The sequence below is a fragment of the Cydia amplana genome, chromosome 9 (assembly GCF_948474715.1).
Source record: "Cydia amplana chromosome 9, ilCydAmpl1.1, whole genome shotgun sequence".
NCBI lineage: Eukaryota > Metazoa > Arthropoda > Insecta > Lepidoptera > Tortricidae > Cydia > Cydia amplana.
Window position 1 is genome coordinate 3,788,636 of NC_086077.1, and position 22,279 is coordinate 3,810,914.

The 22,279-nt window shown below is 41.0% G+C and overlaps 1 protein-coding gene across 1 annotated transcript in view; it reads right to left on the reverse strand.

Annotated features, from left to right (window-relative positions):
• Positions 1 to 1,531: 1,531 nt before the first annotated feature.
• Positions 1,532 to 22,279, reverse strand: part of LOC134650900 (serine/threonine-protein kinase ATR-like) — a 35,404-nt gene continuing 14,656 nt past the window's right edge. Inside the window, exons 15-30 of the mRNA XM_063505836.1 lie at positions 20,339 to 20,565; positions 18,168 to 18,321; positions 17,561 to 17,671; positions 17,027 to 17,193; positions 16,292 to 16,421; positions 14,956 to 15,119; positions 14,519 to 14,675; positions 12,941 to 13,180; positions 10,533 to 10,770; positions 9,996 to 10,099; positions 9,504 to 9,645; positions 8,684 to 8,840; positions 7,565 to 7,629; positions 7,053 to 7,236; positions 4,231 to 4,417; positions 1,532 to 1,680 (exon numbers count right to left, since the gene is read on the reverse strand). Of these exons, the coding sequence (XP_063361906.1) occupies positions 1,552 to 1,680; positions 4,231 to 4,417; positions 7,053 to 7,236; positions 7,565 to 7,629; positions 8,684 to 8,840; positions 9,504 to 9,645; positions 9,996 to 10,099; positions 10,533 to 10,770; positions 12,941 to 13,180; positions 14,519 to 14,675; positions 14,956 to 15,119; positions 16,292 to 16,421; positions 17,027 to 17,193; positions 17,561 to 17,671; positions 18,168 to 18,321; positions 20,339 to 20,565 (2,556 nt within the window). The 3' untranslated portion in view covers positions 1,532 to 1,551. The remainder of the gene's footprint in view (positions 1,681 to 4,230; positions 4,418 to 7,052; positions 7,237 to 7,564; positions 7,630 to 8,683; positions 8,841 to 9,503; positions 9,646 to 9,995; positions 10,100 to 10,532; positions 10,771 to 12,940; positions 13,181 to 14,518; positions 14,676 to 14,955; positions 15,120 to 16,291; positions 16,422 to 17,026; positions 17,194 to 17,560; positions 17,672 to 18,167; positions 18,322 to 20,338; positions 20,566 to 22,279) is intronic.

The following is a 22,279-nucleotide window of genomic DNA, read 5'->3' on the forward strand; positions in this document are numbered from 1 at the left end:
GATTTAATGTTTTTGAGAATGTATCTTAAGCATGTTAAGCCCTATATGTCACTGAAAATTCAGGGTTCTAGCTTCAGCCAGCACAAAATTACAGGACGTCGAAAATGGTCTGAATCGCTTCCAGAAAAGCATGGTACGACCGTGCCTCTTTGTTTTGCTCGACTTGGCGGGGGCACGCGTTCGTTGAAGTCGCTTTTATGATTACCGCTCTTATGAGTACCTTATATGTCCCATTAAACTGATTTTTAAAAATCTAATGTCAGCGTCATCAGCGTGGAAAATAGATAAGACAATTTTAGTTAAAAGTGGTAGGTACCTAATGTCAGTAGTTTACCTTTGTATAGGTACCTAATCGAATTCCCAAAAATAGATATTGAACCGTGGAGAGGCAACACACTAAATAAAACAGCCATGTATACATAGATATGAAACTGTTAGAGCGTTTTCACAATGTCCGATCCGATTCGATATCGGATACCTACCTGTTATTCAAAAGAACGTTAATGCAAAAAATAAAAGGACTTGATGCCATAGGGCATTTTCTATTACCTAGCAGTTGTTTTTTTCCAAAGGTCTCCAAAGGATAGGTACATATTATTTTCCGCGTTTAGATTCCATTCCATTCATTCATCAATCATCTCATTCGTTCGATTCGCCTCACTCAATTTCAAGAAATATTTACGTGATCTACAAAATTTAAAATGGCGCCTCTAAATTCAACGTTTGAGTATATTATTATTTACTTTGTTTTATGAACTAGTATTATGATATTAAGGGTCGAATAACCGACCCGCAAAGCATCGAGAACAAACCTGGGGGAAGGCCGTCCCGGACGCGGGAAGAATTCACAATGAGCGGATTGGAATATATCACCCGTCCCCTGATAGTGACGTAATACAGGCTCAAATCATGTTGTATGTTAATGCCTGGCGGGTAAACGATACGCGATAAAAAGATTGGGTCAGCAGATTTGCGATGATTAACTAGAGAATAAAAAACCGGACAAGTGCGAGTCGGACTCGCCCACCGAGGGTTCCGTACTTTTTGGTATTTGTTGTTATAGCGGCAATAGAAATACATGTGATGAAAATTTCAACTGTCTATCACGGTTCATGAGATACAGCCTGGTGACAGACAGACGGACAGGCGGACAGACAGACAGTGGAGTAGTTAGTAACAGCAGGGTCCCGTTTTTACCCTTTGGGTACGGAACCCTAAAAACCGACCGAGAAGAACCTGAATTACTAGTAGGTATTACAACCACGCATGTGTGAGGTCAAAAAAAGCAAAAATATTATTCTAATGTGACAAGGGACCACTTTTGATTAAACAGCAAAGCAATATGAATTTTTGATATTTTGTTCTTATAAAAGTGAACTTTTGATAAACATATTATTATGACATATGAAGATGTAACAGGCTATTATGATTCTTGAGTTTTTCATCGAAATAATTATAAATAAAAGCTAAATAAAACAACAAGACAGAATTAATGTATCTTATGTATTTATTATCACATACTTATATATTAAGGCACTTTAATTAGAGCAATCACAGGAATGGTCCCCACCCTATGTACATTTGGCACAGATTCACAACACTAGTCGCCTCGACTATGAGGTGCTCCACTTGCCCTTCGGGAGAGAGTGACAGGGACAGCTGCATATTTTTTGTCTTTACCTGAAAATAAAGAAATAGCTTTTATTTATAGACTACATAAGCTACGCTAATCTACTTTACAGAGTGTGTGGGGTTGGTCCTGCTCACGTCATGTAACGTCTCATGAATCAGCCAGTAGTTTTGAATATGACACCGTTAGATTGTAAACCCGTTAGTTTACAAGTCGATCTGTGTATGATGTCCCCTCAAATTTATTTATTTATAAACTAGCGACCCGCCTCGGCTTCGCACGGGTTAACAAATTATACATAAACCTTCCTCTTGAATCACTATCTATTAAAAAAAAACGCATCCAAATCCGTTGCGCAGTTTTAAAGATCTAAGCATACATATAGGGACAGACAGACAGCGGGAAGCGACTTTGTTTTATACTATGTAGTGATTGTCTGACCCAATTCATGCCTGCAAGGCCTTTTCCTTCTTTATGGTTTAATATAAAAAATTGTCGCCATCGATGCTAAGATCAAACAAGGAAAACATGGCAGAGACCGAGCTTAATGAACTACAGTTCCGCTGTCGGGGCCGGATGTCGTACGCTTTTATATTGGTTTTATTTACACAGTCGCAACGCTGACGTCAAACAAATAATGTACAGTCAGCAGCAATAGTTGCTAAGCGTGCCAGGGTTTCAAAATAATCTTGACGTGATTTTATTGTTAAGAGAATAAGTGCGTGTCAAGGTAATTTTGAACACCTCGCCCTCGAACACTTCTGCTGCTGACTGTACATATCGTATAAGACAACCGATCAGTCGAGCCACAAGCGACTCGGCACAGTCGACTTGGAAACGATAATGTTTAATGTCCTGCGACAGTAAACTTGGCTTTTAGCATTGCTAGCAAATCTAGGATGTCCTAACAAATCAATCTTGCGTGCCTAATTTGATTTTTATTTATACAGAATTGGACTTACTAGTCATTTGCGTATACTTAGTAGTCATGCTCGTAGTCCATAGGTCGCGCGCGACCCCACGATACCAGCGGATCGTACTCGGACCAATCACGGACATTAGAGCGTCCGAGCGAGCGATATGTACAACTGTCAGATTTCGCGTCCACTTCAATTCAACAGTTAATTGAATCGCATGTTCAACTACGGATAATATCATTTGGTACAACCAATAATTCAACACCATTGGTTTGTGTTCCACATGTCTTCTACTTCAGCTTAGCCTTTGGCCTCGCTGCGCCATGCTCGGCCTGCGGTCTCGCTTTTGAATACAATGTACATTGGTTGGAGTCTGTGCTCAACTACTTATCCTGAAGCCTTAAGCACGGCTTTGACTTCGCATGAAAGTTCGCCTCAATGGGGCACTTCGGACTTTTTGGCCCAGGTAAAGATCGGTACCCGGCCTTGCGATATTGTTAACAAAAAATTTCGCGCTCGCTGCGCTCGCGTTTTTGGTTGACCCTGTGCCTACATGTTAGCTTGACTGGTGAATGAATAGAGTTAGACCAAGAAAATTCTGTAATGATTTTGATAGCATACGCAGTGCAACTAGTGCAAATGTTATTTATACGTCATAATTTCATAGAAGTTTAAGTTTTGACGTTTAAAATAACACTTGCACTGCGTGTGTTATCAACTTATCAAAATCGTTGCATAATTATCTTGGTCTAACTCTAGTAATTTTCATAAAAAACTGCTTAAGTAACATCAATTTCAAGGACATTGGGTGTTGACAGCCCCATAATATGTGTGTAAAAGCGGTTTTATGACATTTTTTCAACGATTTTAACAAGTCTACAAAAGTTTCGGTTTCGGTTTCGGTTTCGGCCGAAACTAGAGCCAAAGCCGAACATTCGGTTTCGGTTTCGGTTTCGGCAAAAAAACATGTTTCGGTCGGACACTAGTTGTCACCTAACTGTGGATTGCTAATGTCAAATTATGACACAGGATTGTTCCGATTCAGCGGGAGTTCAACACGATACGTCAAACCTCGCTTGTCGAATACCCCTCCTGTATTGTATGTCACTAAACTATACTCACCAGTCCGTTCAGTCGCTGTGTTTGATATGTATAAGATGCTGCAAGGCCTGCTCATTCGTCCGCTCCCCGCAGTCCATTGGTCGAGCATGACCACATGACACTGGCGTGCGACCCCATGACACCAGCGGATCGTACACGAACGGACCAATCACTGTCATCAGAGCCACCTGTACTAAGTATATGTCAGTAAATACCCACCAGTCCGTTCAGCCGCTGCCTGATATGTATAAGATGCTGCAAGGCCTGCTCATTAGTCCGCTCCCCGCAGTCCATTGGTCGAGCATGACCACATGACACTGGCGCGCGACCCCATGACACTAGCGGGTCGTACACGAACGGACCAATCACTGTCATAAGGGTCACCTGTACTATATGTCAATAAATACTCACCAGTCCGTTCAGCCGCTGTCTGATATGTATAAGACGCTGCAAGGCCTGCTCGTTCGTCCGCTCCCCGCAGTCCATGGGTCGCGGGCGACCCCATGACACCAGCGGGTCGTACACGAACGGACCAATCACTGTCATCAGAGTCACCTGTACTATATGTCAGTAAATACTCACCAGTCCGTTCAGCCGCTGTCTGATATGTATAAGATGCTGTAAGGCCTGCTCATTAGTCCGCTCCCCGCAGTCCATGGGTCGCGCGCGACCCCATGACACCAGCGGATCGTACACGAACGGACCAATCACGGACATTAGGGCGGCGGTCTGAGCTCGAAGTGCTCGCATCACTGCTTCGCAGCTTTTCCTATAACAAATGTATAAACGTCAGTCCTGAAGGGTGGTTGAGTTTAATGGCGTTATTCATAAACGAATGCTAACTTAATCAGTTGATGATCGTCGTTTGTCCCTATCTGTCGTCATGCCATAGAGAGGGACAAATGACGATCACAGCTGATTAACTTAGCAGACGTTTATGAATAAGGGGGCGTAATGCGTCTAAATATGAATAAGTATTTAGACGCATTATGTGGGTATATCGTCGCTGCGCTTGTAAATTCCGACATTTGCTCACTTTCGAACACTACCTACATAAGGTTTTCTTTCCTAAGAATTTTACAAAATACGTAGCGGGATTGACAACGACAACGACAAATTTCTTTTGCTTTTGTGCAAGAAAGATTAAATAAATGCATAAAAATCACATGACAATGAAATTTTTTCGTTATTTTGGTAGTGCAGGTTAACTTATTCTCAACTAAGATGATTTCAAAGTCTCACGCTGACTATAGGCTTATTCCCGAATGCTTGCGCGGATTTTAAATCGGAATTACTTATGACATTTCAGTACAAATCACGCACGCTGTCATGTTACGAATCAATCTATACTCGTAATATACCTATTCACGTACTTAATAAAGTTCTACACCCAAAGATGTTTCATCAGATGTGTCCACACATGAAAAATGAGCCCTTGAAAAGATTTTTTACGTCCCCATCCTAACATTTTGCGTCGTAAGCCAAACTGATATCACTCTCACGTAATTGACTTCTTAGGGGCGCAGATGAAAGGGTATGTGAGGGCGGAATAGATCCATAGCACTTCGCAACCGTGGATTATCTAACATTAGATACTGTATATCACGCTCAGTCGCTCACCGACCGTATACGCCTTTGATATTAATTAGGGGACATTAGAGACAAAGACGGCAAATCACGAACGCTGATTGATGAATATGTTATCTTAATAAATGCCGCCTCGGTCATATATGTTATAAATACAGGGTGCCATTTGAGTCGTGATCAGTAATATGTTTTTCTAACTCCATAAACAACGAGCAATTTAATGCCCCTACTCTTACTAAAATCAGACAAGATTTTTATTATTTTTTTGTTTATTTTTTGTCATTTCTTTTACTTTTCCAAGTGGCAATGTGGTCTTTAAACAGCTTTGTAAGATATTTCAAATGAAAAATTAAGTAAATTTTATTTCTAAATGGGACAAATGACAAAATTGATGTCAATGACAGTTCCGATTCAAAGAGGCGATTCAATTTACTAATTTAAATAACTTAATAAGCCGTTGTAATATCCTAAATCCACTTATAAAAGTAAAATAAATGACAAAAAATAAAAAAAATCTCGTTGTTTATGGAGTTAGAAAAACATATTACTGATCACGACTAAAATGGCACCCTGTATAATACCTGTCCAGTTCATAGCTTCATAGCAAAATCAATGGTTTTTATAAACCTGATGGGCGTATGAAGGGATACCCAACTACACAACTTGACACGCACTCGTACCCGTACATAGCAGAATAAACTGGCATTTAACTTTCCGTCATCGCATTGCTAATCGAACTCGGATTCTGACAATCTGTAGGTACAGACTGCTAAGAGTTTGACTGACTGTACATAATACACACACAACTATAAACATCATTTCCCGCCGCGGGGTGAGTTAATTCCCGGACCCGACTCCGCCTTTTACTTATTCTGTGCTAAAACATGTGTGTCATAAATGCTCTATCTATTAGTGAGCAATGATCTGCGTTCGCAACTTTTCCTGAACGGAAATAGCAAAAGTGATTGATGAATTACTAAACAAATGGGTGTTCGAAACTTGTGTATATTTAATCGGATATGGAGCGCCAAGTTTTTGAATATGGGAGGGATAAATCATGTATTCGTTCGTGGATTGCGCAAGGGTTGTGTAAACAAGAGTAAAGTAGGTTGTTTAAAACGCGGTTGACAACGGCAGTAAATCTTCTATTACTAGGAAACAAAGCGAATTATTTTATGAAGTGTTTTGATTTGTGTTTCTAGGGTTCCGTACCTCAAAAGGACAAAACGCAATCCTTATAGGATAACTCGTGCGTCTGTCTGTCTGTGCCGAAAACCCGACTATCGGCTATTTTATGATTTCGTTCCCAGGCCGCACGACCCGATAGTCGGGATCGTGGTCCTACAGCTTTATGTCTTGTTTGTCTGGGTGGCAATGAATGGGTTAAATTAAAAGACTCACCTGAACATGCCCTCATGTTTCAGCGGCCCCATAGCGGCCTCCATGTTGTGTGTGAGCCTGAAGGGCACGCGTTCAGGCCACTCGAAGGACTCGCCCTTGTTGAACAGGCAGTTGAAGTCCACGTGCACGGAGTCACCGTTGGTTGAGTCGAAGGATATGTTCTCGCCATGTCTGTCGCCGAGGTCTTTGGGCATCTATGTGACCTCACCTGAACATGCCCTCATGCTTCAGCGGGCCCATGGCGGCCTCCATGTTGTGTGTGAGCCTGAAGGGCACACGTTCAGGCCACTCGAAGGACTCGCCCTTATTGAACAGGCAGTTGAAGTCCACGTGCACGGAGTCACCGTTGGTTGAGTCGAAGGATATGTTCTCGCCGTGTCTGTCGCCGAGGTCTTCGGGCATCTATGTGACCTCACCTGAACATGCCCTCATGTTTCAGCGGCCCCATAGCGGCCTCCATGTTGTGTGTCAGCCTGAAGGGCACGCGTTCAGGCCACTCGAAGGACTCGCCCTTGTTGAACAGGCAGTTGAAGTCCACGTGCACGGAGTCACCGTTGGTTGAGTCGAAGGATATGTTCTCGCCGTGTCTGTCGCCGAGGCCTACGTAACAAAGAAACTCCATATTTTGATTTTTGGATACTTTTAGTGTGGATTTGTAGAGAATTAGAGTAAATAAAAAACATTATGGCCTGAAGAGTCGGTACACGGCTTCTTCGTGAACCGATTTACGTATAATTTAATGCAGTTATTAAACATTTATTGAACAAATTGTTTGCGCAAAGCGAGGTCTAAATCGAAAACGTCATATACCCTTAATAAGATCTGCGAGTAATGGTCAACAAAGCGCATGCGGTATGCATGTTTGCATGTTTATTTTTAAATTAAATTAGCATGAAATGTATGAACATGGAAACATGAATGTATTTACCCAAGATATATCCAACCATCGACATAACTGCAGTCGTCCTTATGTAAGCAGATCGAGCCTGGTACCTAATACAAGTAAAAATATTATTACAAAGACATATAATCTATAGTTCGTTTTTTTAGCATTAGAAATAAGGTAAACAATCTTGATGTGTCTTTTAATTGAAAAACATATTTTAAAAATAAGTTACGGTAAATATGTAACAATTATGAATCTAATACGATCTTTTATAGTCTTCTGCTTTCATAAGTAATAGTTATTGATTTTTAAAAAGTGTTTTTCAATTAAAAGACATGCCAAAATCGCTTACCTTCTTTCAAGTTCTTTCTAATGCTAAAAAAACGAACTATACGTATTACAAATTGAATGTGCAATCAGATCTGGCGAATGCACCGGCTGGCGAAACATTCGCAAAACATTTTTGTAATGATCACTAATTATTTCATGCATTTCGTAAAAAACGATCTGTAGCTCGCATTCAGTGTAAGTGATACGCGAATGGCGCCGCTCTAGCAGCGCATTCAGTCTAGGTTAAGTTAGCTTACATTTAATTTTTATTTATTCCTACTATTTGCCATGGTTTGCACTGCCAGCGGATTCTAAACTCTCAGCACTCCCGCCTCGGCTTAGCATTATTCAGGAATGCTCTAATATTCATTGCATCCTTAATCCCACGGGTCCTGTGACGAGTGTGACGTCACAGATGACCAAGATCGTGTTTGAAACAACTATACTATAGATCAGCCATTCTCAAAGTGTGTTCCGCGGAACCCTAGGGTTCCGCGACACCCCTGCAGGGGTTCCGCAAGAATTTAGAATAATTTAGAATAATAAAATAAGCATAATTATTATGCTTATTAATAAAAAAATACACTTCTAAAAACTATTGTTTTATTGTAGGGTCCCATCAAGTATTTCGCTTTCCAAAAGGGTTCCGTCAAAAAAAAAGATTGAGAACCGCTGCTATAGATAGAAATGAAATCGCTTCATCAACCTCCATAACATCAACCACATTCTGCATTATTTTGGATGATTATATTTATTCACTACCTCCTATACACATCTTTAATCAATTGTTTTTTTTCTGAAACAGTATCTTTTATTTAAAGATTGTCTTACCAGCCGTACGGGTCTGAGAACACTCTTCGGAACCACTCCTGGAAGACGGGCGGATGCCGAGGCAAGAGTTTATCTTCGTACATGCGTCTCTTTTTATCGAACGGGTCGTTTTTGGCACACATCATCTCTTTCAACTCGCGGTTACTTGTATGAATACCTAAATAAATTTAATTAGAATATTTCGAATGATAGAAACATACTTACTTTACCCTTTGGGTAGAAATATAAATCATGCGATGTACAGTCAGCAGCAGAAGTTGCTAAGCGGGTGAGGTATTTTAAATTACCTTGACACGCTCTTATTCGCTTAACAATAAAGTCGCGTCAAGATCATTTTGAACACCTCGCCCGCTTAGCAACTTCTGCTGCTGACTGTACGCTATACCTTAACGCAGTCACTGACAGAGAACCAGACTAGCGAGTCGCTGGAAGTGAATGTTGTTGAAGTTGCCAATCACTAGTGCGGTTCGAACAATATATTTAACACATTCAGTGCCGAAAACCCGACTATCGGGTATTTTTATAATTTCGTTCCGAGGCCGGACGACCCGATAGTCGGGATCGTGGTACTACAGCTTTATATACTTGGTCAACCAGATCTTGACAGTAGAAAAAGGCGGCAAATTTGAGTAATGTAGGCGCGAAGGGATATCGTCCCATAGAAAATTTGAATTTCGCGCCTTTCTTTACTGACAAGATTTGGTTGACCAGCTATATGATAAAATTTTTGTGGCCTGGCGCGGATGTCTTGTTTGGCTGGGTGGCAATGAATGTGTTAAAGGTACAGTTTTCTCAAATATATAGGTAATTATATGGATACCTTTTTGTTTATAAATATGAAGCAAGATAGGCCTCAGTCCGACCAGGTTAGGCACCCATTCTATAACGCCGCACTCCTCATTTAGAGGAAGAACCGAGTACGTCCTTATGTACAGTCGGCGACGGCGCGTCTCTGGTGCATCCTAAAATTAGATCCAATATTACACAAAGATTACCTAGTAGCTACCTAGATTTAGACTATAAAAAGCCAAAACACAGTTATTTTCCCTAATTTTATCTTAGATAAATCGTCGTAGAAATCCAGCCTACCCCCTAATACAAATACGTAATCATACTTACCGGCAATATAATAAAATGCTTGTGTAATTTTATATGTAAAATGTACCTAATTTTAATCAATGTCTGTCAATGTGTGTTCCTTTTGTGACAAAATATGTAAATAAAATGTAAATATTTAAGTTCTCATTTTAAGTGAATTGTACAAATTCTTATGAGAATAAAGAATCTTTAAACCGAGAAATAAAGAGGGTACCTGTAGGAATCTATTGACGACTACATTGAATTCCATCAGACGGTAGTCTTTTCTGAGATCATCTCGTGGCTTCAACATGATGATGTAGGCCTTTCCGTCGGAGCCTATAAAAAGTTTATGAGTTAGATACAAAAACCTTTAAAACATATTTTTCACATTTTCTGTCAAACATTTGAAACAAAACATATTGCCATTCCACCGTTCAACTCCCATTGGATTTCTCGATTTTTAAGCAACGAACGGAAGAACGGCGATAATTATGTTCCTCGATACCCATGAGATAGACTATTGGTGTTATAAGAATTTTGACGTCGATCCTCTCCCATCCGCCTTGGAAGGCAGGAAGAACTAGCAGAACTGAGTTATGTTGCTATTACCTTTCAACGTGACTTTCCTCGGCTTCTGCAGCGACGGTAAAATGGTGATATGTTCCTCTATACCCGCGAGGTACACGGGCGGTGTAGCCGGAATGTTGAAGTCGATCCTTTCTTGCCGCAGACGGCAAGAACTAGCAGAACTGAGTAATGTTGCTATTACCTTTCAACGTGACTTTCCTCGGCTTCTGCAGCGACGGTAAAATGGTGATATGTTCCTCTATACCCGCGAGGTACACGGGCGGTGTAGCGGGAATGTTGAAGTCTATCCTTTCCTGTCGCGCCGCCTTGGACGGTAAGACTATCTTGCAGAACTCTTGGAAAGGCATCATTATGTGGCTGAAGTTATCGCTGGCTAGCAGGCGGGGCAAGGTGCGGACTAGAGCCGATACTGTTGTCGTCTGAAATGAATAACTTTGGTTACTGGAGAAAAAAAACAACGGGTTGCACTCAGGGAAGAAGAAGTGAAAACTCAAGCACTATGTATCATTGAGGTTAACTACATCTAGCGTTATTTCGTCGCATTACTTGAAACCCCTAAGCACATCACTGTTAGTACTCGAGTTATAATAATATCAGGTCACGTGTCCGTCTTACGTCTTACGGTCACGTGACACCTGTTACGAGTTTAACATTTTTTCCCAATCACAAAAAGTGCACAGCGCCGCTAAAGAAGTTTTCACTTCAAAAATATCAATTCATTCCTAAAGTTCATGTACCTAAGTCAACTGTTTGCCAACCTAAAGTGTCATTCTATGGAACTTGCTAACTATGTAAACAAAAGTCAGTAGTAAATTCGTATTTTTGGACAGTTTCAATATGGCGGTTTGTTTATTTACATAGTTAGCAAGTTCCATAGAATGACACTTTAACACAATGTATCTCTATTTTACTAAGTTTCGGCCTCTTACCACATGGAGGCGATCAGTTGAGGAGGCTGACTCAACTGGACTCGGCTGGAAAGAGCTGGAAGTAGCCGCTCAGGCGGCCTAGCCAAGGTGACAATCGCTATCGCTTCGCCATCGAATCGCTTTGTGTCTCTCTATCACTCTTCCATATTAGTGTGACAGTGACAGTTGCGTATCGTTCGCTACGGAGCGTTAGCGATTGGCATATGGTCTACGGGGCCGGGATCGCGACAAATGGAAAATTCTTCTGCGAGCCCTATGCCCCTAATGAGGGATAACAGGATTACATCATCCCTAAGTTTTACTTTTATCAAAACTCTTCTCAGTCGGATACTCTTGTCAGAGCAGTCGTGGTCATTGGGGTAGTTGTACGGCCTTTTTCGTTATTTCGTTATTTCCCGCTAATTCTTTTTCTCAATTTTGATGCCAATGCTTTTGTCAATACACCTCCTTCGATATACATAACCTTTAGTGTTTTATCCAACTGTAGGTCGCGGTGGTCCCGTGCCTTGTGGTCTCGTGAAATTCGTAAACTTCTAGTCAAATATGGTGGTCTTGGGTTTAAAACTAATATATGGGGCATTATCTATGAAAAGGGACCTTATTGTCGATGTCGCTTACGCCGCACAGCGTCGCGCGGCATTGTATTTATATCGGAGCATCGTTAATAATGGCGTAAGCGCCATCGACAATAAGGTACCTTTTCATAGATAACGTCACATATAATTTAATCTCACCGATCCACTGCCAACTATAGGTTTGTTGCACAGCTCGATCAGCTTCTCGGCGAGCTGCGTGAAATCGTTGAGCAGCTTGAGCATATGTGGTTCCTTGAGCCTCGGGTCGGTGAACACGTCGCTGCAGCGCTTGATGCGTTGCGGATACGCGGACTTGATCACCGACATCATCATCCAGAGATGTTGTGTCCTAGTGTTCTGTCACTGTGTAATAATGTAAAGAATGTAACCGATCCGCTGCCTACAATAGGTTTGTTGCACAGCTCGATCAGCTTCTCTGCCAGCTGCGTGAAGTGGTTGAGCAGCTTGAGCATGTGAGGTTCCTTGAGCCTCGGGTCGGTGAACACGTCGCTGCAGCGCTTGATGCGTTGCGGATACGCGGACTTGATCACAGACATCATCATCCAGAGATGTTGTGTCCTAGTGTAGTCTGTCACAGTGTAATAATGTAAAGAATGTTACCGATCCACTGCCAACTATAGGTTTGTTGCACAGCTCGATCAGCTTCTCGGCGAGCTGCGTGAAATCGTTGAGCAGCTTGAGCATATGTGGTTCCTTGAGCCTCGGGTCGGTGAACACGTCGCTGCAGCGCTTGATGCGTTGCGGATACGCGGACTTGATCACAGACATCATCATCCAGAGATGTTGTGTCCTAGTGTAGTCTGTCACAGTGTAATAATGTAAAGAATGTTACCGATCCACTGCCAACTATAGGTTTGTTGCACAGCTCGATCAGCTTCTCGGCGAGCTGCGTGAAATCGTTGAGCAGCTTGAGCATATGTGGTTCCTTGAGCCTCGGGTCGGTGAACACGTCGCTGCAGCGCTTGATGCGTTGCGGATACGCGGACTTGATCACAGACATCATCATCCAGAGATGTTGTGTCCTAGTGTAGTCTGTCACAGTGTAATAATGTAAAGAATGTTACCGATCCACTGCCAACTATAGGTTTGTTGCACAGCTCGATCAGCTTCTCGGCGAGCTGCGTGAAATCGTTGAGCAGCTTGAGCATATGTGGTTCCTTGAGCCTCGGGTCGGTGAACACGTCGCTGCAGCGCTTGATGCGTTGCGGATACGCGGACTTGATCACAGACATCATCATCCAGAGGGTGTGTTGCGGGTACGCGATTATTAGCTTTACTATTATTGCTTTCAGTTGGAGGTATACCTGAAAAAAGGAACGGGTTTGAAAATTAAAATTTTAGTTAAGCTTTGGATTCCTCCGAAAACGGTGCCGTCATATTACGGCCGCTATATAGCGTTGACTGACGTCACTAGAACATTGTCTATGTAAACAAGATGGCGCAGTTTCCTAGACGGCGTTACGTTACGTTGATTGTCAACGTAACGTAAGATGACGGCCGTCATGACGGTGTCGATAGTTTCGTGAACGTTTTATTAGATAGCGGTGACGCCATTTTGAATAAATGACACGAGATTTGAATAAATTGGGGGACATCTTACACAGATCAACCTAGCCCCAAACTAAGCAAAGCTTGTACTATGGGTACTAGGCGACGATATACATACATATATAGATAAATACATACTTATATACATAGAAAACATCCATGACTCCGGAACAAATATTAGTGTTCATCACACAAATAAATGCCCTTACCGGGATTCGAACCCAGGACCATCGGCTTAGCAGGCAGGGTCACTACCCACTAGGCCAGACCGGTCGTCAAATGATTCCGTACTACGATTATTTTCCTATTCTGATGATATTTCATCCTCCAAGTAAATTATAGATGATCAAGCAAATCCTGTCAGTAAGAAAAGGCGCGAAATTCAAATTTTCTATGGGACGTTATCCCATCGCGCCTACATTTTTCAAATTTGCCGCTTTGACCTTGGTGGATGACGGTGTGTTATGACGCCGTGGTACTTTCCACATGTCGCCACCGTAAAGACGGCCGTCTTTTGCGGCCGCTATATGACGGCCGTCATATGACGGCACCGTTTTCGGAGGAATCCAAAGCTTTACCAAATGAATAGGGATAAGACTGATTTAAACTTTTACGATTTTTACACCTTATTAAATTGTATTGTACGCGATTAAGTCCCGTTGTAGAATTTAATAATGAATAGGTGACTGTGGAGGTGTGTGTGTGTAAGTGTGACTGTGGAGTATGTGTCTCTACGCCTTCACATTGGGGCGGTGTTTTTTGCGAGTTTATATACAGGGTGTTTGGCACATCGTTTGCCAAATTAAAACGGCAAATAGGTTCAGTCATTCGCTATCTTCTCATGACTTGAAAAAAAAATGCGCACGTTTTTTTTTCAGCACTATGCCAGTTTTTCGTAAATTTCAAATTGATACTTGCGCGGTAGTAAAAAAACCATAGACACTTTTATTTTCTAGGCATGAGAAGATAGCAAATGAATCAACCTATCTGCCGTTTTAATGTGTGTACCAAAAACCCTGTATAACTCACCAACCGTCTAAGTTACGTGGCAGGTGTGTAGAAAGTTATGTACCCATTACATACAAATGACTTACTTCTTTCACAGGATGGCAAATTCTGGACACAATTTGCGAGAAGGCAGTCAGATACAAGTATAGGGGCAGTCTCTCCGAGTATGTCTTTATTACTTCCGTCATCTGCGCGAGGACTGCGTGGATGCTCGTGTCTGATGACGTCACTTCTACGTCCAACCTATAAAGGACAATATATTTGACTGACCAGTCAAATCAGCTTCTCTTTCGAGCTGTTAAAACAATTAGCCAGGCAGCAATTAACTAGTTTTAACACATTCAGTGCCGAAAACCCGACTATCGGGTATTTTATGCTTTCGTTCCCAGGCCGGACGACCCGATAGTCGGGATCGTGGTACTACAGCTTTATATGACGAGATTTTTGTGGCCTGGCCCGGATGTCTTGTTTGGCTAGGTGGCAATGAATGTGTTAATTAATAAGATAACTTGATTCATATTACCATATAGACAGCATCCTAGGCATACTCTGGTACAGATACTTGTGCCCGTACTGAAGCGCTTTCCCGTAGCTGTTCAGGGCGTATAGCTTTCGCGACCAGTTGGGGCTGCCGCTGCCTGTCGTCTCACTATTGCTCACTTTCTCGTAGTACGCGCCTAAACACACCTGGAGAAAAAATAGTTATTTGTACAACAAGAGATCAAAGTTTGATATTTCTTCGAGTGCTTATTTTGAGTCCCGTGCAAGCGAAAGATTCTATAATAGATTCACGAGCGTAGCGAGTGAATCTAATTTAGAATCTTGAGCGTAGTAAGGGACTCAAAAGCGCACGAGATGTAAATAACTTTGATCTCACAACATTTTTCACCTCAGCAGTGAGAACATATTAGAGAACCCGAAAAATGTATTCCTTCTTCATCACTTACCTCTATTCACTCATGTTTTCTTAAGATATACCAACAATTAAATTTTCACCTTAGCAGCTCGAACAAGGGTACTTTGCTACTTAAAAACAGTGAGCAAAATCGCATTTTGCTCACTGAGTGAGCAAAATCGCATTTTGCTCATTTTGTCTCACTCAGTGAGCAAAATGCGATTTTGCTCACTGTTTTTAAGTAGCAAAGTACCCTTGTTCGAGCTGCTGAGGTGAAAAAGAATTTTCCATTACATTATTTTCCATTTTTGGGCAAGAAGTTTTAGTTTGCATCTGAAGAAGTTTATATATTTTTTTCTTGAATGTAAATTCCATGTTGACGTAAGTGCCCTTGTGGCCTATTTGCTGAATAAATGTTGATGTCTGAAGTTTGAAAAAACAAGTACCTATGTAACAAGGTCATATTGTTGTGTCCTGGACATACGTCACTTACTATTGCACCCACATTCTTCAAGGTAAAAAGTTAATACCTATACCCTTGAAAGCAACTACTAGAAAGACGGCGAATACCTACTGAGTGTTCAAATACATACTTGTTCTACTTGCAACCTCGAATAATTATTTATATACGCGTTCAAATTATTTGTTTTGCTGGGATGCAAATTACCTATCGTTAAAGTCTCAATAATTGGTTTTAGTTTATAAATCTGTGTAGTTTTAGAATTTTACAACTAATATTTAAGTAAAATTGACAACCGGTTATAACACTCTTTGTTACAACTACCTAAGTACTACTGGTATTGGTCCCCGCGATACAAGCGTGCCTAGTGCGGGTATCAAAGTTAATCCTTAAGAAATTGTAAACTCTTAGTTAATAAATATTTTTTCATTTCATTTTTCATTTTTTTCAATTAATCATATCCATATCAAAATATTAATATATTATCCAAAATTTGTAGTTTACCAAGCTCTTTTCCCACTGCTTGAAGACATCGACGGCTTCTTTGTAATACCCGATATTCACGTCTACGTCCACGTTTGTTGTTTCATCGTTATACTTGGCTATGAGCAGCTTTGCTTTGGCACATATTTTTCTGAAACAAGTAAAACATTTGAAAACTATAATCCGATAATCCGGATTTTTTGTAACTAAGTATTTAAATAAATTAAATAAATAAGTTTTCGGCAAAAAAATCATTTTTGGTACAATCTTCTATCGTTGACTGTACATTTCTTACGACAGACAACTAATACTCATCGAGACAATTCTAAAAAACCCTAACACAATTAGGTTGCGTTGTTTCATCACAGAGTTCCTATGGCCACCTCCTGTCTCCATCATCAGATCAGTTCGACAGTACCATATTATTGTATTGTCATCAGAACTACATACAGCTGCCAATTTTCATGACGCTACGATCCTTGGAAGATGGTTAAATTAGTTACCTTAGATTCCATTACATAGTTACATACAGGTCGACCTAATAAAAGCTTGTTAATAAATATTTGGCGACAGTCTTACGCAGATCGAGTTCGCAGTTCTAGATAAATACGATACTAAGGACCTTTCCTAAATTCGTATCATTTGAATTTAAAGAAGTGTTACATCTAAACAGTCACTCTAATTGCCTTTGGAGTAAAAGAGAAAGATCCCCGCAATTGAGATCTTTGGTTTTCGCGGTGGCCCGAAGATGATTACCTCTGTTCACTGGTAAGTTTGTCTAGCTGTGGATACGCATCTTCCAACCCTCTCCTGAGCGTCGTAAAGGCGTGTTCGTGCTGACCGCGAGCCCAGTACATTTTGGATTTCTCTATAAACAACTCTTCTGGCCGGTATTCTTCTGCGTTCAGTATGTACATGTATGACTGAAAAAATAATGTGTTACAACAATTTTGGGGCATGATTTCGTTGGTGACACACTTATACAATAAACAGTTTACAGGTTTATACAATAATTACCACTTCGTGAATGTTGTGTATGTTACCAGGATAGCTTTTTGGTGTAAATATTACATATTTAGTCACAGAAAGATAAAATACTTGTTAAAAATTATATTTATTACTATTTGATAGGGATGGCCACATTCAAAGGTTTTCATAGATAGCGCCAGCATAGTTTGCCCTGTTTCTAGTTTTGTTATATGGGATTTGGCATAAAGACAATCCAAGCCATAAAAAAAATCAAAAATCTAACTTTATTCGTCCTACCCCATTATTATTAAGTGTCTTCACCTGTTGAAAAATGCCAGCTTTTCTAGCATGCTTCGCGCTTTGTAGCCAGAGGTCGCCTATGCAAGCTTTGAAGATGCCCGCCGTCGTTGGGTGTGTTGGCTCCAACAACTCCTACAAACATACAATGTTATTTTAATTTAAATCGTTTATTTAATAAAGCACGTTAAAGATGTAATGCATAATTATTTCCCATCGTATTTTCAAGGGAATGTACGAACGTGTCTTGCTATTTCAGTCAGTCTCGGTACAAAAAGTACTGACGTTAACTGAACTAGCATAACAAAATAAAACGTTTCCGAGTAAATACGATGGAAAAGAATTACCTATGCACTACATCTGTACAACCCATTTACAGGCACTGTTAATTAATGTCGCGGCTGATTTGATGGGTGTTAAGCAATATTCCGACAGTGGCAGGAGCATTAACCATAAGCAAAGTGGGCCATAATATGCGTTCATAAAATTATTACAAAGTAAAATGCCGATGAAATTCCTTCTATAATTTTGTGATTGTTATAAAGAGACATCATTTTACATACATTTTAGGATTTATGGCTCGTTACTCATACCGTAGATTAATTATAGCCTAAATCTAATTACGTTATACCTGTGTCTGTTGCAGCAATATCCGTCGAAGCCTCAACAAAGGCTCCACGGTGCGCACGTCCGACTGCACCACGGAGAGACGACGGCGCCACTCGTCCAACAACTTGTTTAATACCTCAGCGGCCTGTCTGTCGCCATCGATTAGAGGTTTTAATCTGAAAAGAAAGTTTGGTTACGTAATCCTCCTTCTCAATAACCTCTCGCGTAATAGGGATGTTTCCTGTACTTAAATTATTTCAAACCGTGCACGAAATAAGGCACCAGATAATTATTAGAAAAACATAGACAGCAGCTATTTTTAAGCACAATTTGTATAAATTTAATAAATCGGATTGAAACTAAAAATTAATCTTATTATATGAATATTGTACATTAATTATATAAGCTAATACATTTATTAGGAATTTGAACCTGATTTTGAGATAATGTAATACATACAATATAATTTTGTTACATATAATAGAAACAAATTAATAATAATATGTAAATATAATAATATTGTTATAAGAAAGCTATGCTGTGCCCTTACAGGGTCCATGTGAGACTTTGTACATTTATACTTGACATCTATACTGTACCATGGTTGCAATAAAAAATTATGAATTATGAAATATAATAAAAAGTAGTGAGTTTACCGTGACGTCACTACATTCGTTTTCATATAATTTCCATATTAGCAAATCGTTCTGACAGTTCTAAAAAAGAAGCTGATTTGACTAGTAGGAATGTAGCCTATTGGGTGCTTTCCTACTAGTCAAATCAGCTTCTTTTTAAGAACTAAAACGATTTGCCAATATGGAATTTACATGAAAACGAGTATAGTGCCGTCACGGTCAACTCGCCTACTTTTTACACGACTGCCCTGGTAGAAATTGTGTTTAAAAATAACTGCTGTTTTTCTAATAATTATCTAAAAAGTACCCAATTAATGGACAGGTCCATATAGCGTCTTGCCGCTTGCTGGCGCCAGAAGTCGTGACCGTAAGCGAGTAGACGCTCGACTATAAGTTTTTATGGCTCACGGTGCAGGTTTAACTGGGTAAATCAAGTTTTTCTTGTCACTCATTGCCATGGTTACGTTCCCCTGGCTTCATCTTTAAAACCTGATTTTCAGGCATTTAAATTCTCCAAACACGCTTTTTTGTGAAACATATAAACCCTTTCCATAGAGGGTCGTCTACCAAGCGTGTCAGATGAAGGTGGTGGACAATGTCTTCTAACAAACTATGCTACTTACTATTGTCTCTTGGCTGACCGGACAGAATAACAACAAGAAATAGTTTATCCACCCAACTAATAATGCTCAGCATTACAATAGGGATGATTACACATGTTGACTTTTCTAACAAAATCTAGTAAAATAGATAGCAAACGAGCAATTTATAACAATAATGTGGATATTAAAATAAAATATTGAAAAATTACAAAAATACAGGACTGAAAGTTTCAAAATTTAAGTTTTTTTTTAACTTCCAAAAACGATAAAAGTAAGGGTACCTACCATTCGATTCCTTACATTTCATCCAAAAAAATATTGTATAACAACTATATACATAAACGCAATATTTCACCGACAAAAACGCAATTTTCTTGTTTTGTCCATACTACAAGATGGGCGATGACGTCACGGCCTCTGGCCGTTTTGTATAGGGCGTTTCGCGAGTGAAGTGCGACTGTCGGACTTTGACTACAATTTCTGACTTTTGTGTTACTTTAATGCAATGGGTCCTATATAGACATTTGATCCTAAAAACAAACCCGATCGATTGATACCATAAAAAAACCGGCCAAGTGCGAGTCGGACTCGCGCACGGAGGGTTCCGCACCATCAACAAAAAACAAGCAAAAAAAAAACGGTCACCCATCCAAGTACTGACCCCGCCCGACGTTGCTTAACTTCGGTCAAAAATCACGTTTGTTGTATGGGAGCCCCACTTGAATCTTTATTTTATTGTTTTTAGTATTTGTTGTTATAGCGGCAACAGAAATACATCATCTGTGAAAATTTCAACTGTCTAGCTATCACGGTTCGTGAGATACAGCCTGGTGACAGACGGACGGACGGACGGACGGATGGACGGACGGACGGACAGCGGAGTCTTAGTAATAGGGTCCCGTGTTTACCCTTTGGGTACGGAACCCTAAAAAATTAGTCATGTAGCCTATTGGTACCTTTGCAAGACTTCTTCTACATGCCCCGCTTCAGTAATCACGTGCAAGCCCAACACACTTTGATATCCACTCCGTAAAGCACTTTCTCCCTTTGCTTCCCCGTCCATCTGTGCTAATAGTTTGGTTGTAGCGTTTTTGCATGAGAGTTGGAAACGAGTGCTGTCTCGACTTCGGTACGAGAGGAGAATCCTACCCATTAAAACACCCCAGTTTTCTCGGGAACTTGGCTGGAACAACAAATTAATGCTTAATTTTTTTTTTTTTTGATCTTTATAGTATGTATTTATTTACTTTTGTCTATCTACAGATCTTTATTTAATTATAATTCCAAATACAGTCATATTCCACACATGTCAAAAAATACAATAATAAAAAAAACCTTAAAAACTACTACATTTAAACCAAGACACTTAACATAAAACTAATAGCTAGGTACTAATACTAGGTAACTAATCAAATAACCCACCCCGAGTCATTCCAGGCGCAAAAGTCCCCAACACGCTCGCTGCGTTTCCGCGTTGAATCGCAATAGATAGCCTTTGCACCATAGGATTGTAGGTAAGTTAGGTAATGCAAGTAGCAAAACGGAACCCTAATTACCATTAGAGTACCCCTCAGGGCCCTAGTGTCATATGAAGATATATTTGCTATTCTGAGTCCTTGGTGTAACTAAAATTCGTGAAAAATATTTAACTTAATCGGAGCAGTTTATGGAAGTCGATCCTAAGATCGTTAAACGGCGGGCGGACGAGCTGCCTCCTGTGACCTTTGATCAGTCTGAGATACGTTATATTGGTAAACGAATCTAGTAGTCTAAGTTAGAGGAGTCACACATCATTTGTGCTTTTCACTCATCTAGCTGCTCGAACGGGGCCGAGCCTCCACAGTGGTTCAGCTAACTCTGCAGCGGAACCTTCGGCCTCGTGTTCGCTTAGCAAGCGGTACGCTGTGAAGGGCTATTCTAGACCAGTGTTGCCCGAAACGTTAATGCAATTGAAAATGTTGGCAATTAACCATTATAAATTGAACCGTAAACTGTAATCGTCCGTTACGGTTTAAGGTTCAATTTATAATGGTTAATGGCCAACATTTTCAATTGCATTAACGTTTCGGCCAACACTGGTCTAGACCTAGGTCCTCTCTTACCAGTGGTTTGTTTATGAGTTCATCAAGCTGCTCGAACGGGGCCGAGCCTCCACAGTGGTTCAGCGGCTAACTCTGCAGCGGAACCTTCGGCCTCGTGTTCGCTCAGCAAGCGGTACGCTGTGAAGGGCTAGTCTAGACCTAGGTCCTGTCTTACCAGTGGTTTGTTTATGAGTTCATCGAGCTGCTCGAACCGTCCGAGCCTCCACAGTGGTTCAGCGGCTAACTCTGCAGCGGAACCTTCGGCCTCGTGTTCGCTCAGCAAGCGGTACGCTGTGAAGGGCTAGTCTAGACCTAGGTCCTGTCTTACCAGTGGTTTGTTTATGAGTTCATCGAGCTGCTCGAACCGTCCGAGCCTCCACAGTGGTTCAGCTAACTCTGCAGCAGAACCTTCGGCCTCGTGTTCGCTTAGCAAGCGGTACGCTGTGAAGGGCTAGTCTAGACCTAGGTCCTGTCTTACCAGTGGTTTGTTTATGAGTTCATCGAGCTGCTCGAACCGTTCGAGCTTCCACAGTGGTTCAGCTAACTCTGCAGCGGAACCTTCGGGCTCGTGTTCGCTCAGCAAGCGGTACGCTGTGAAGGGCTAGTCTAGACCTAGGTCCTGTCTTACCAGTGGTTTGTTTATGAGTTCATCGAGCTGCTCGAACCGTCCGAACCTCCACAGTGGTTCAGCTAACTCTGCAGCAGAACCTTCGGCCTCGTGTTCGCTTAGCAAGCGGTACGCTGTGAAGGGCTAGTCTAGACCTAGGTCCTGTCTTACCAGTGGTTTGTTTATGAGTTCATCGAGCTGCTCGAACC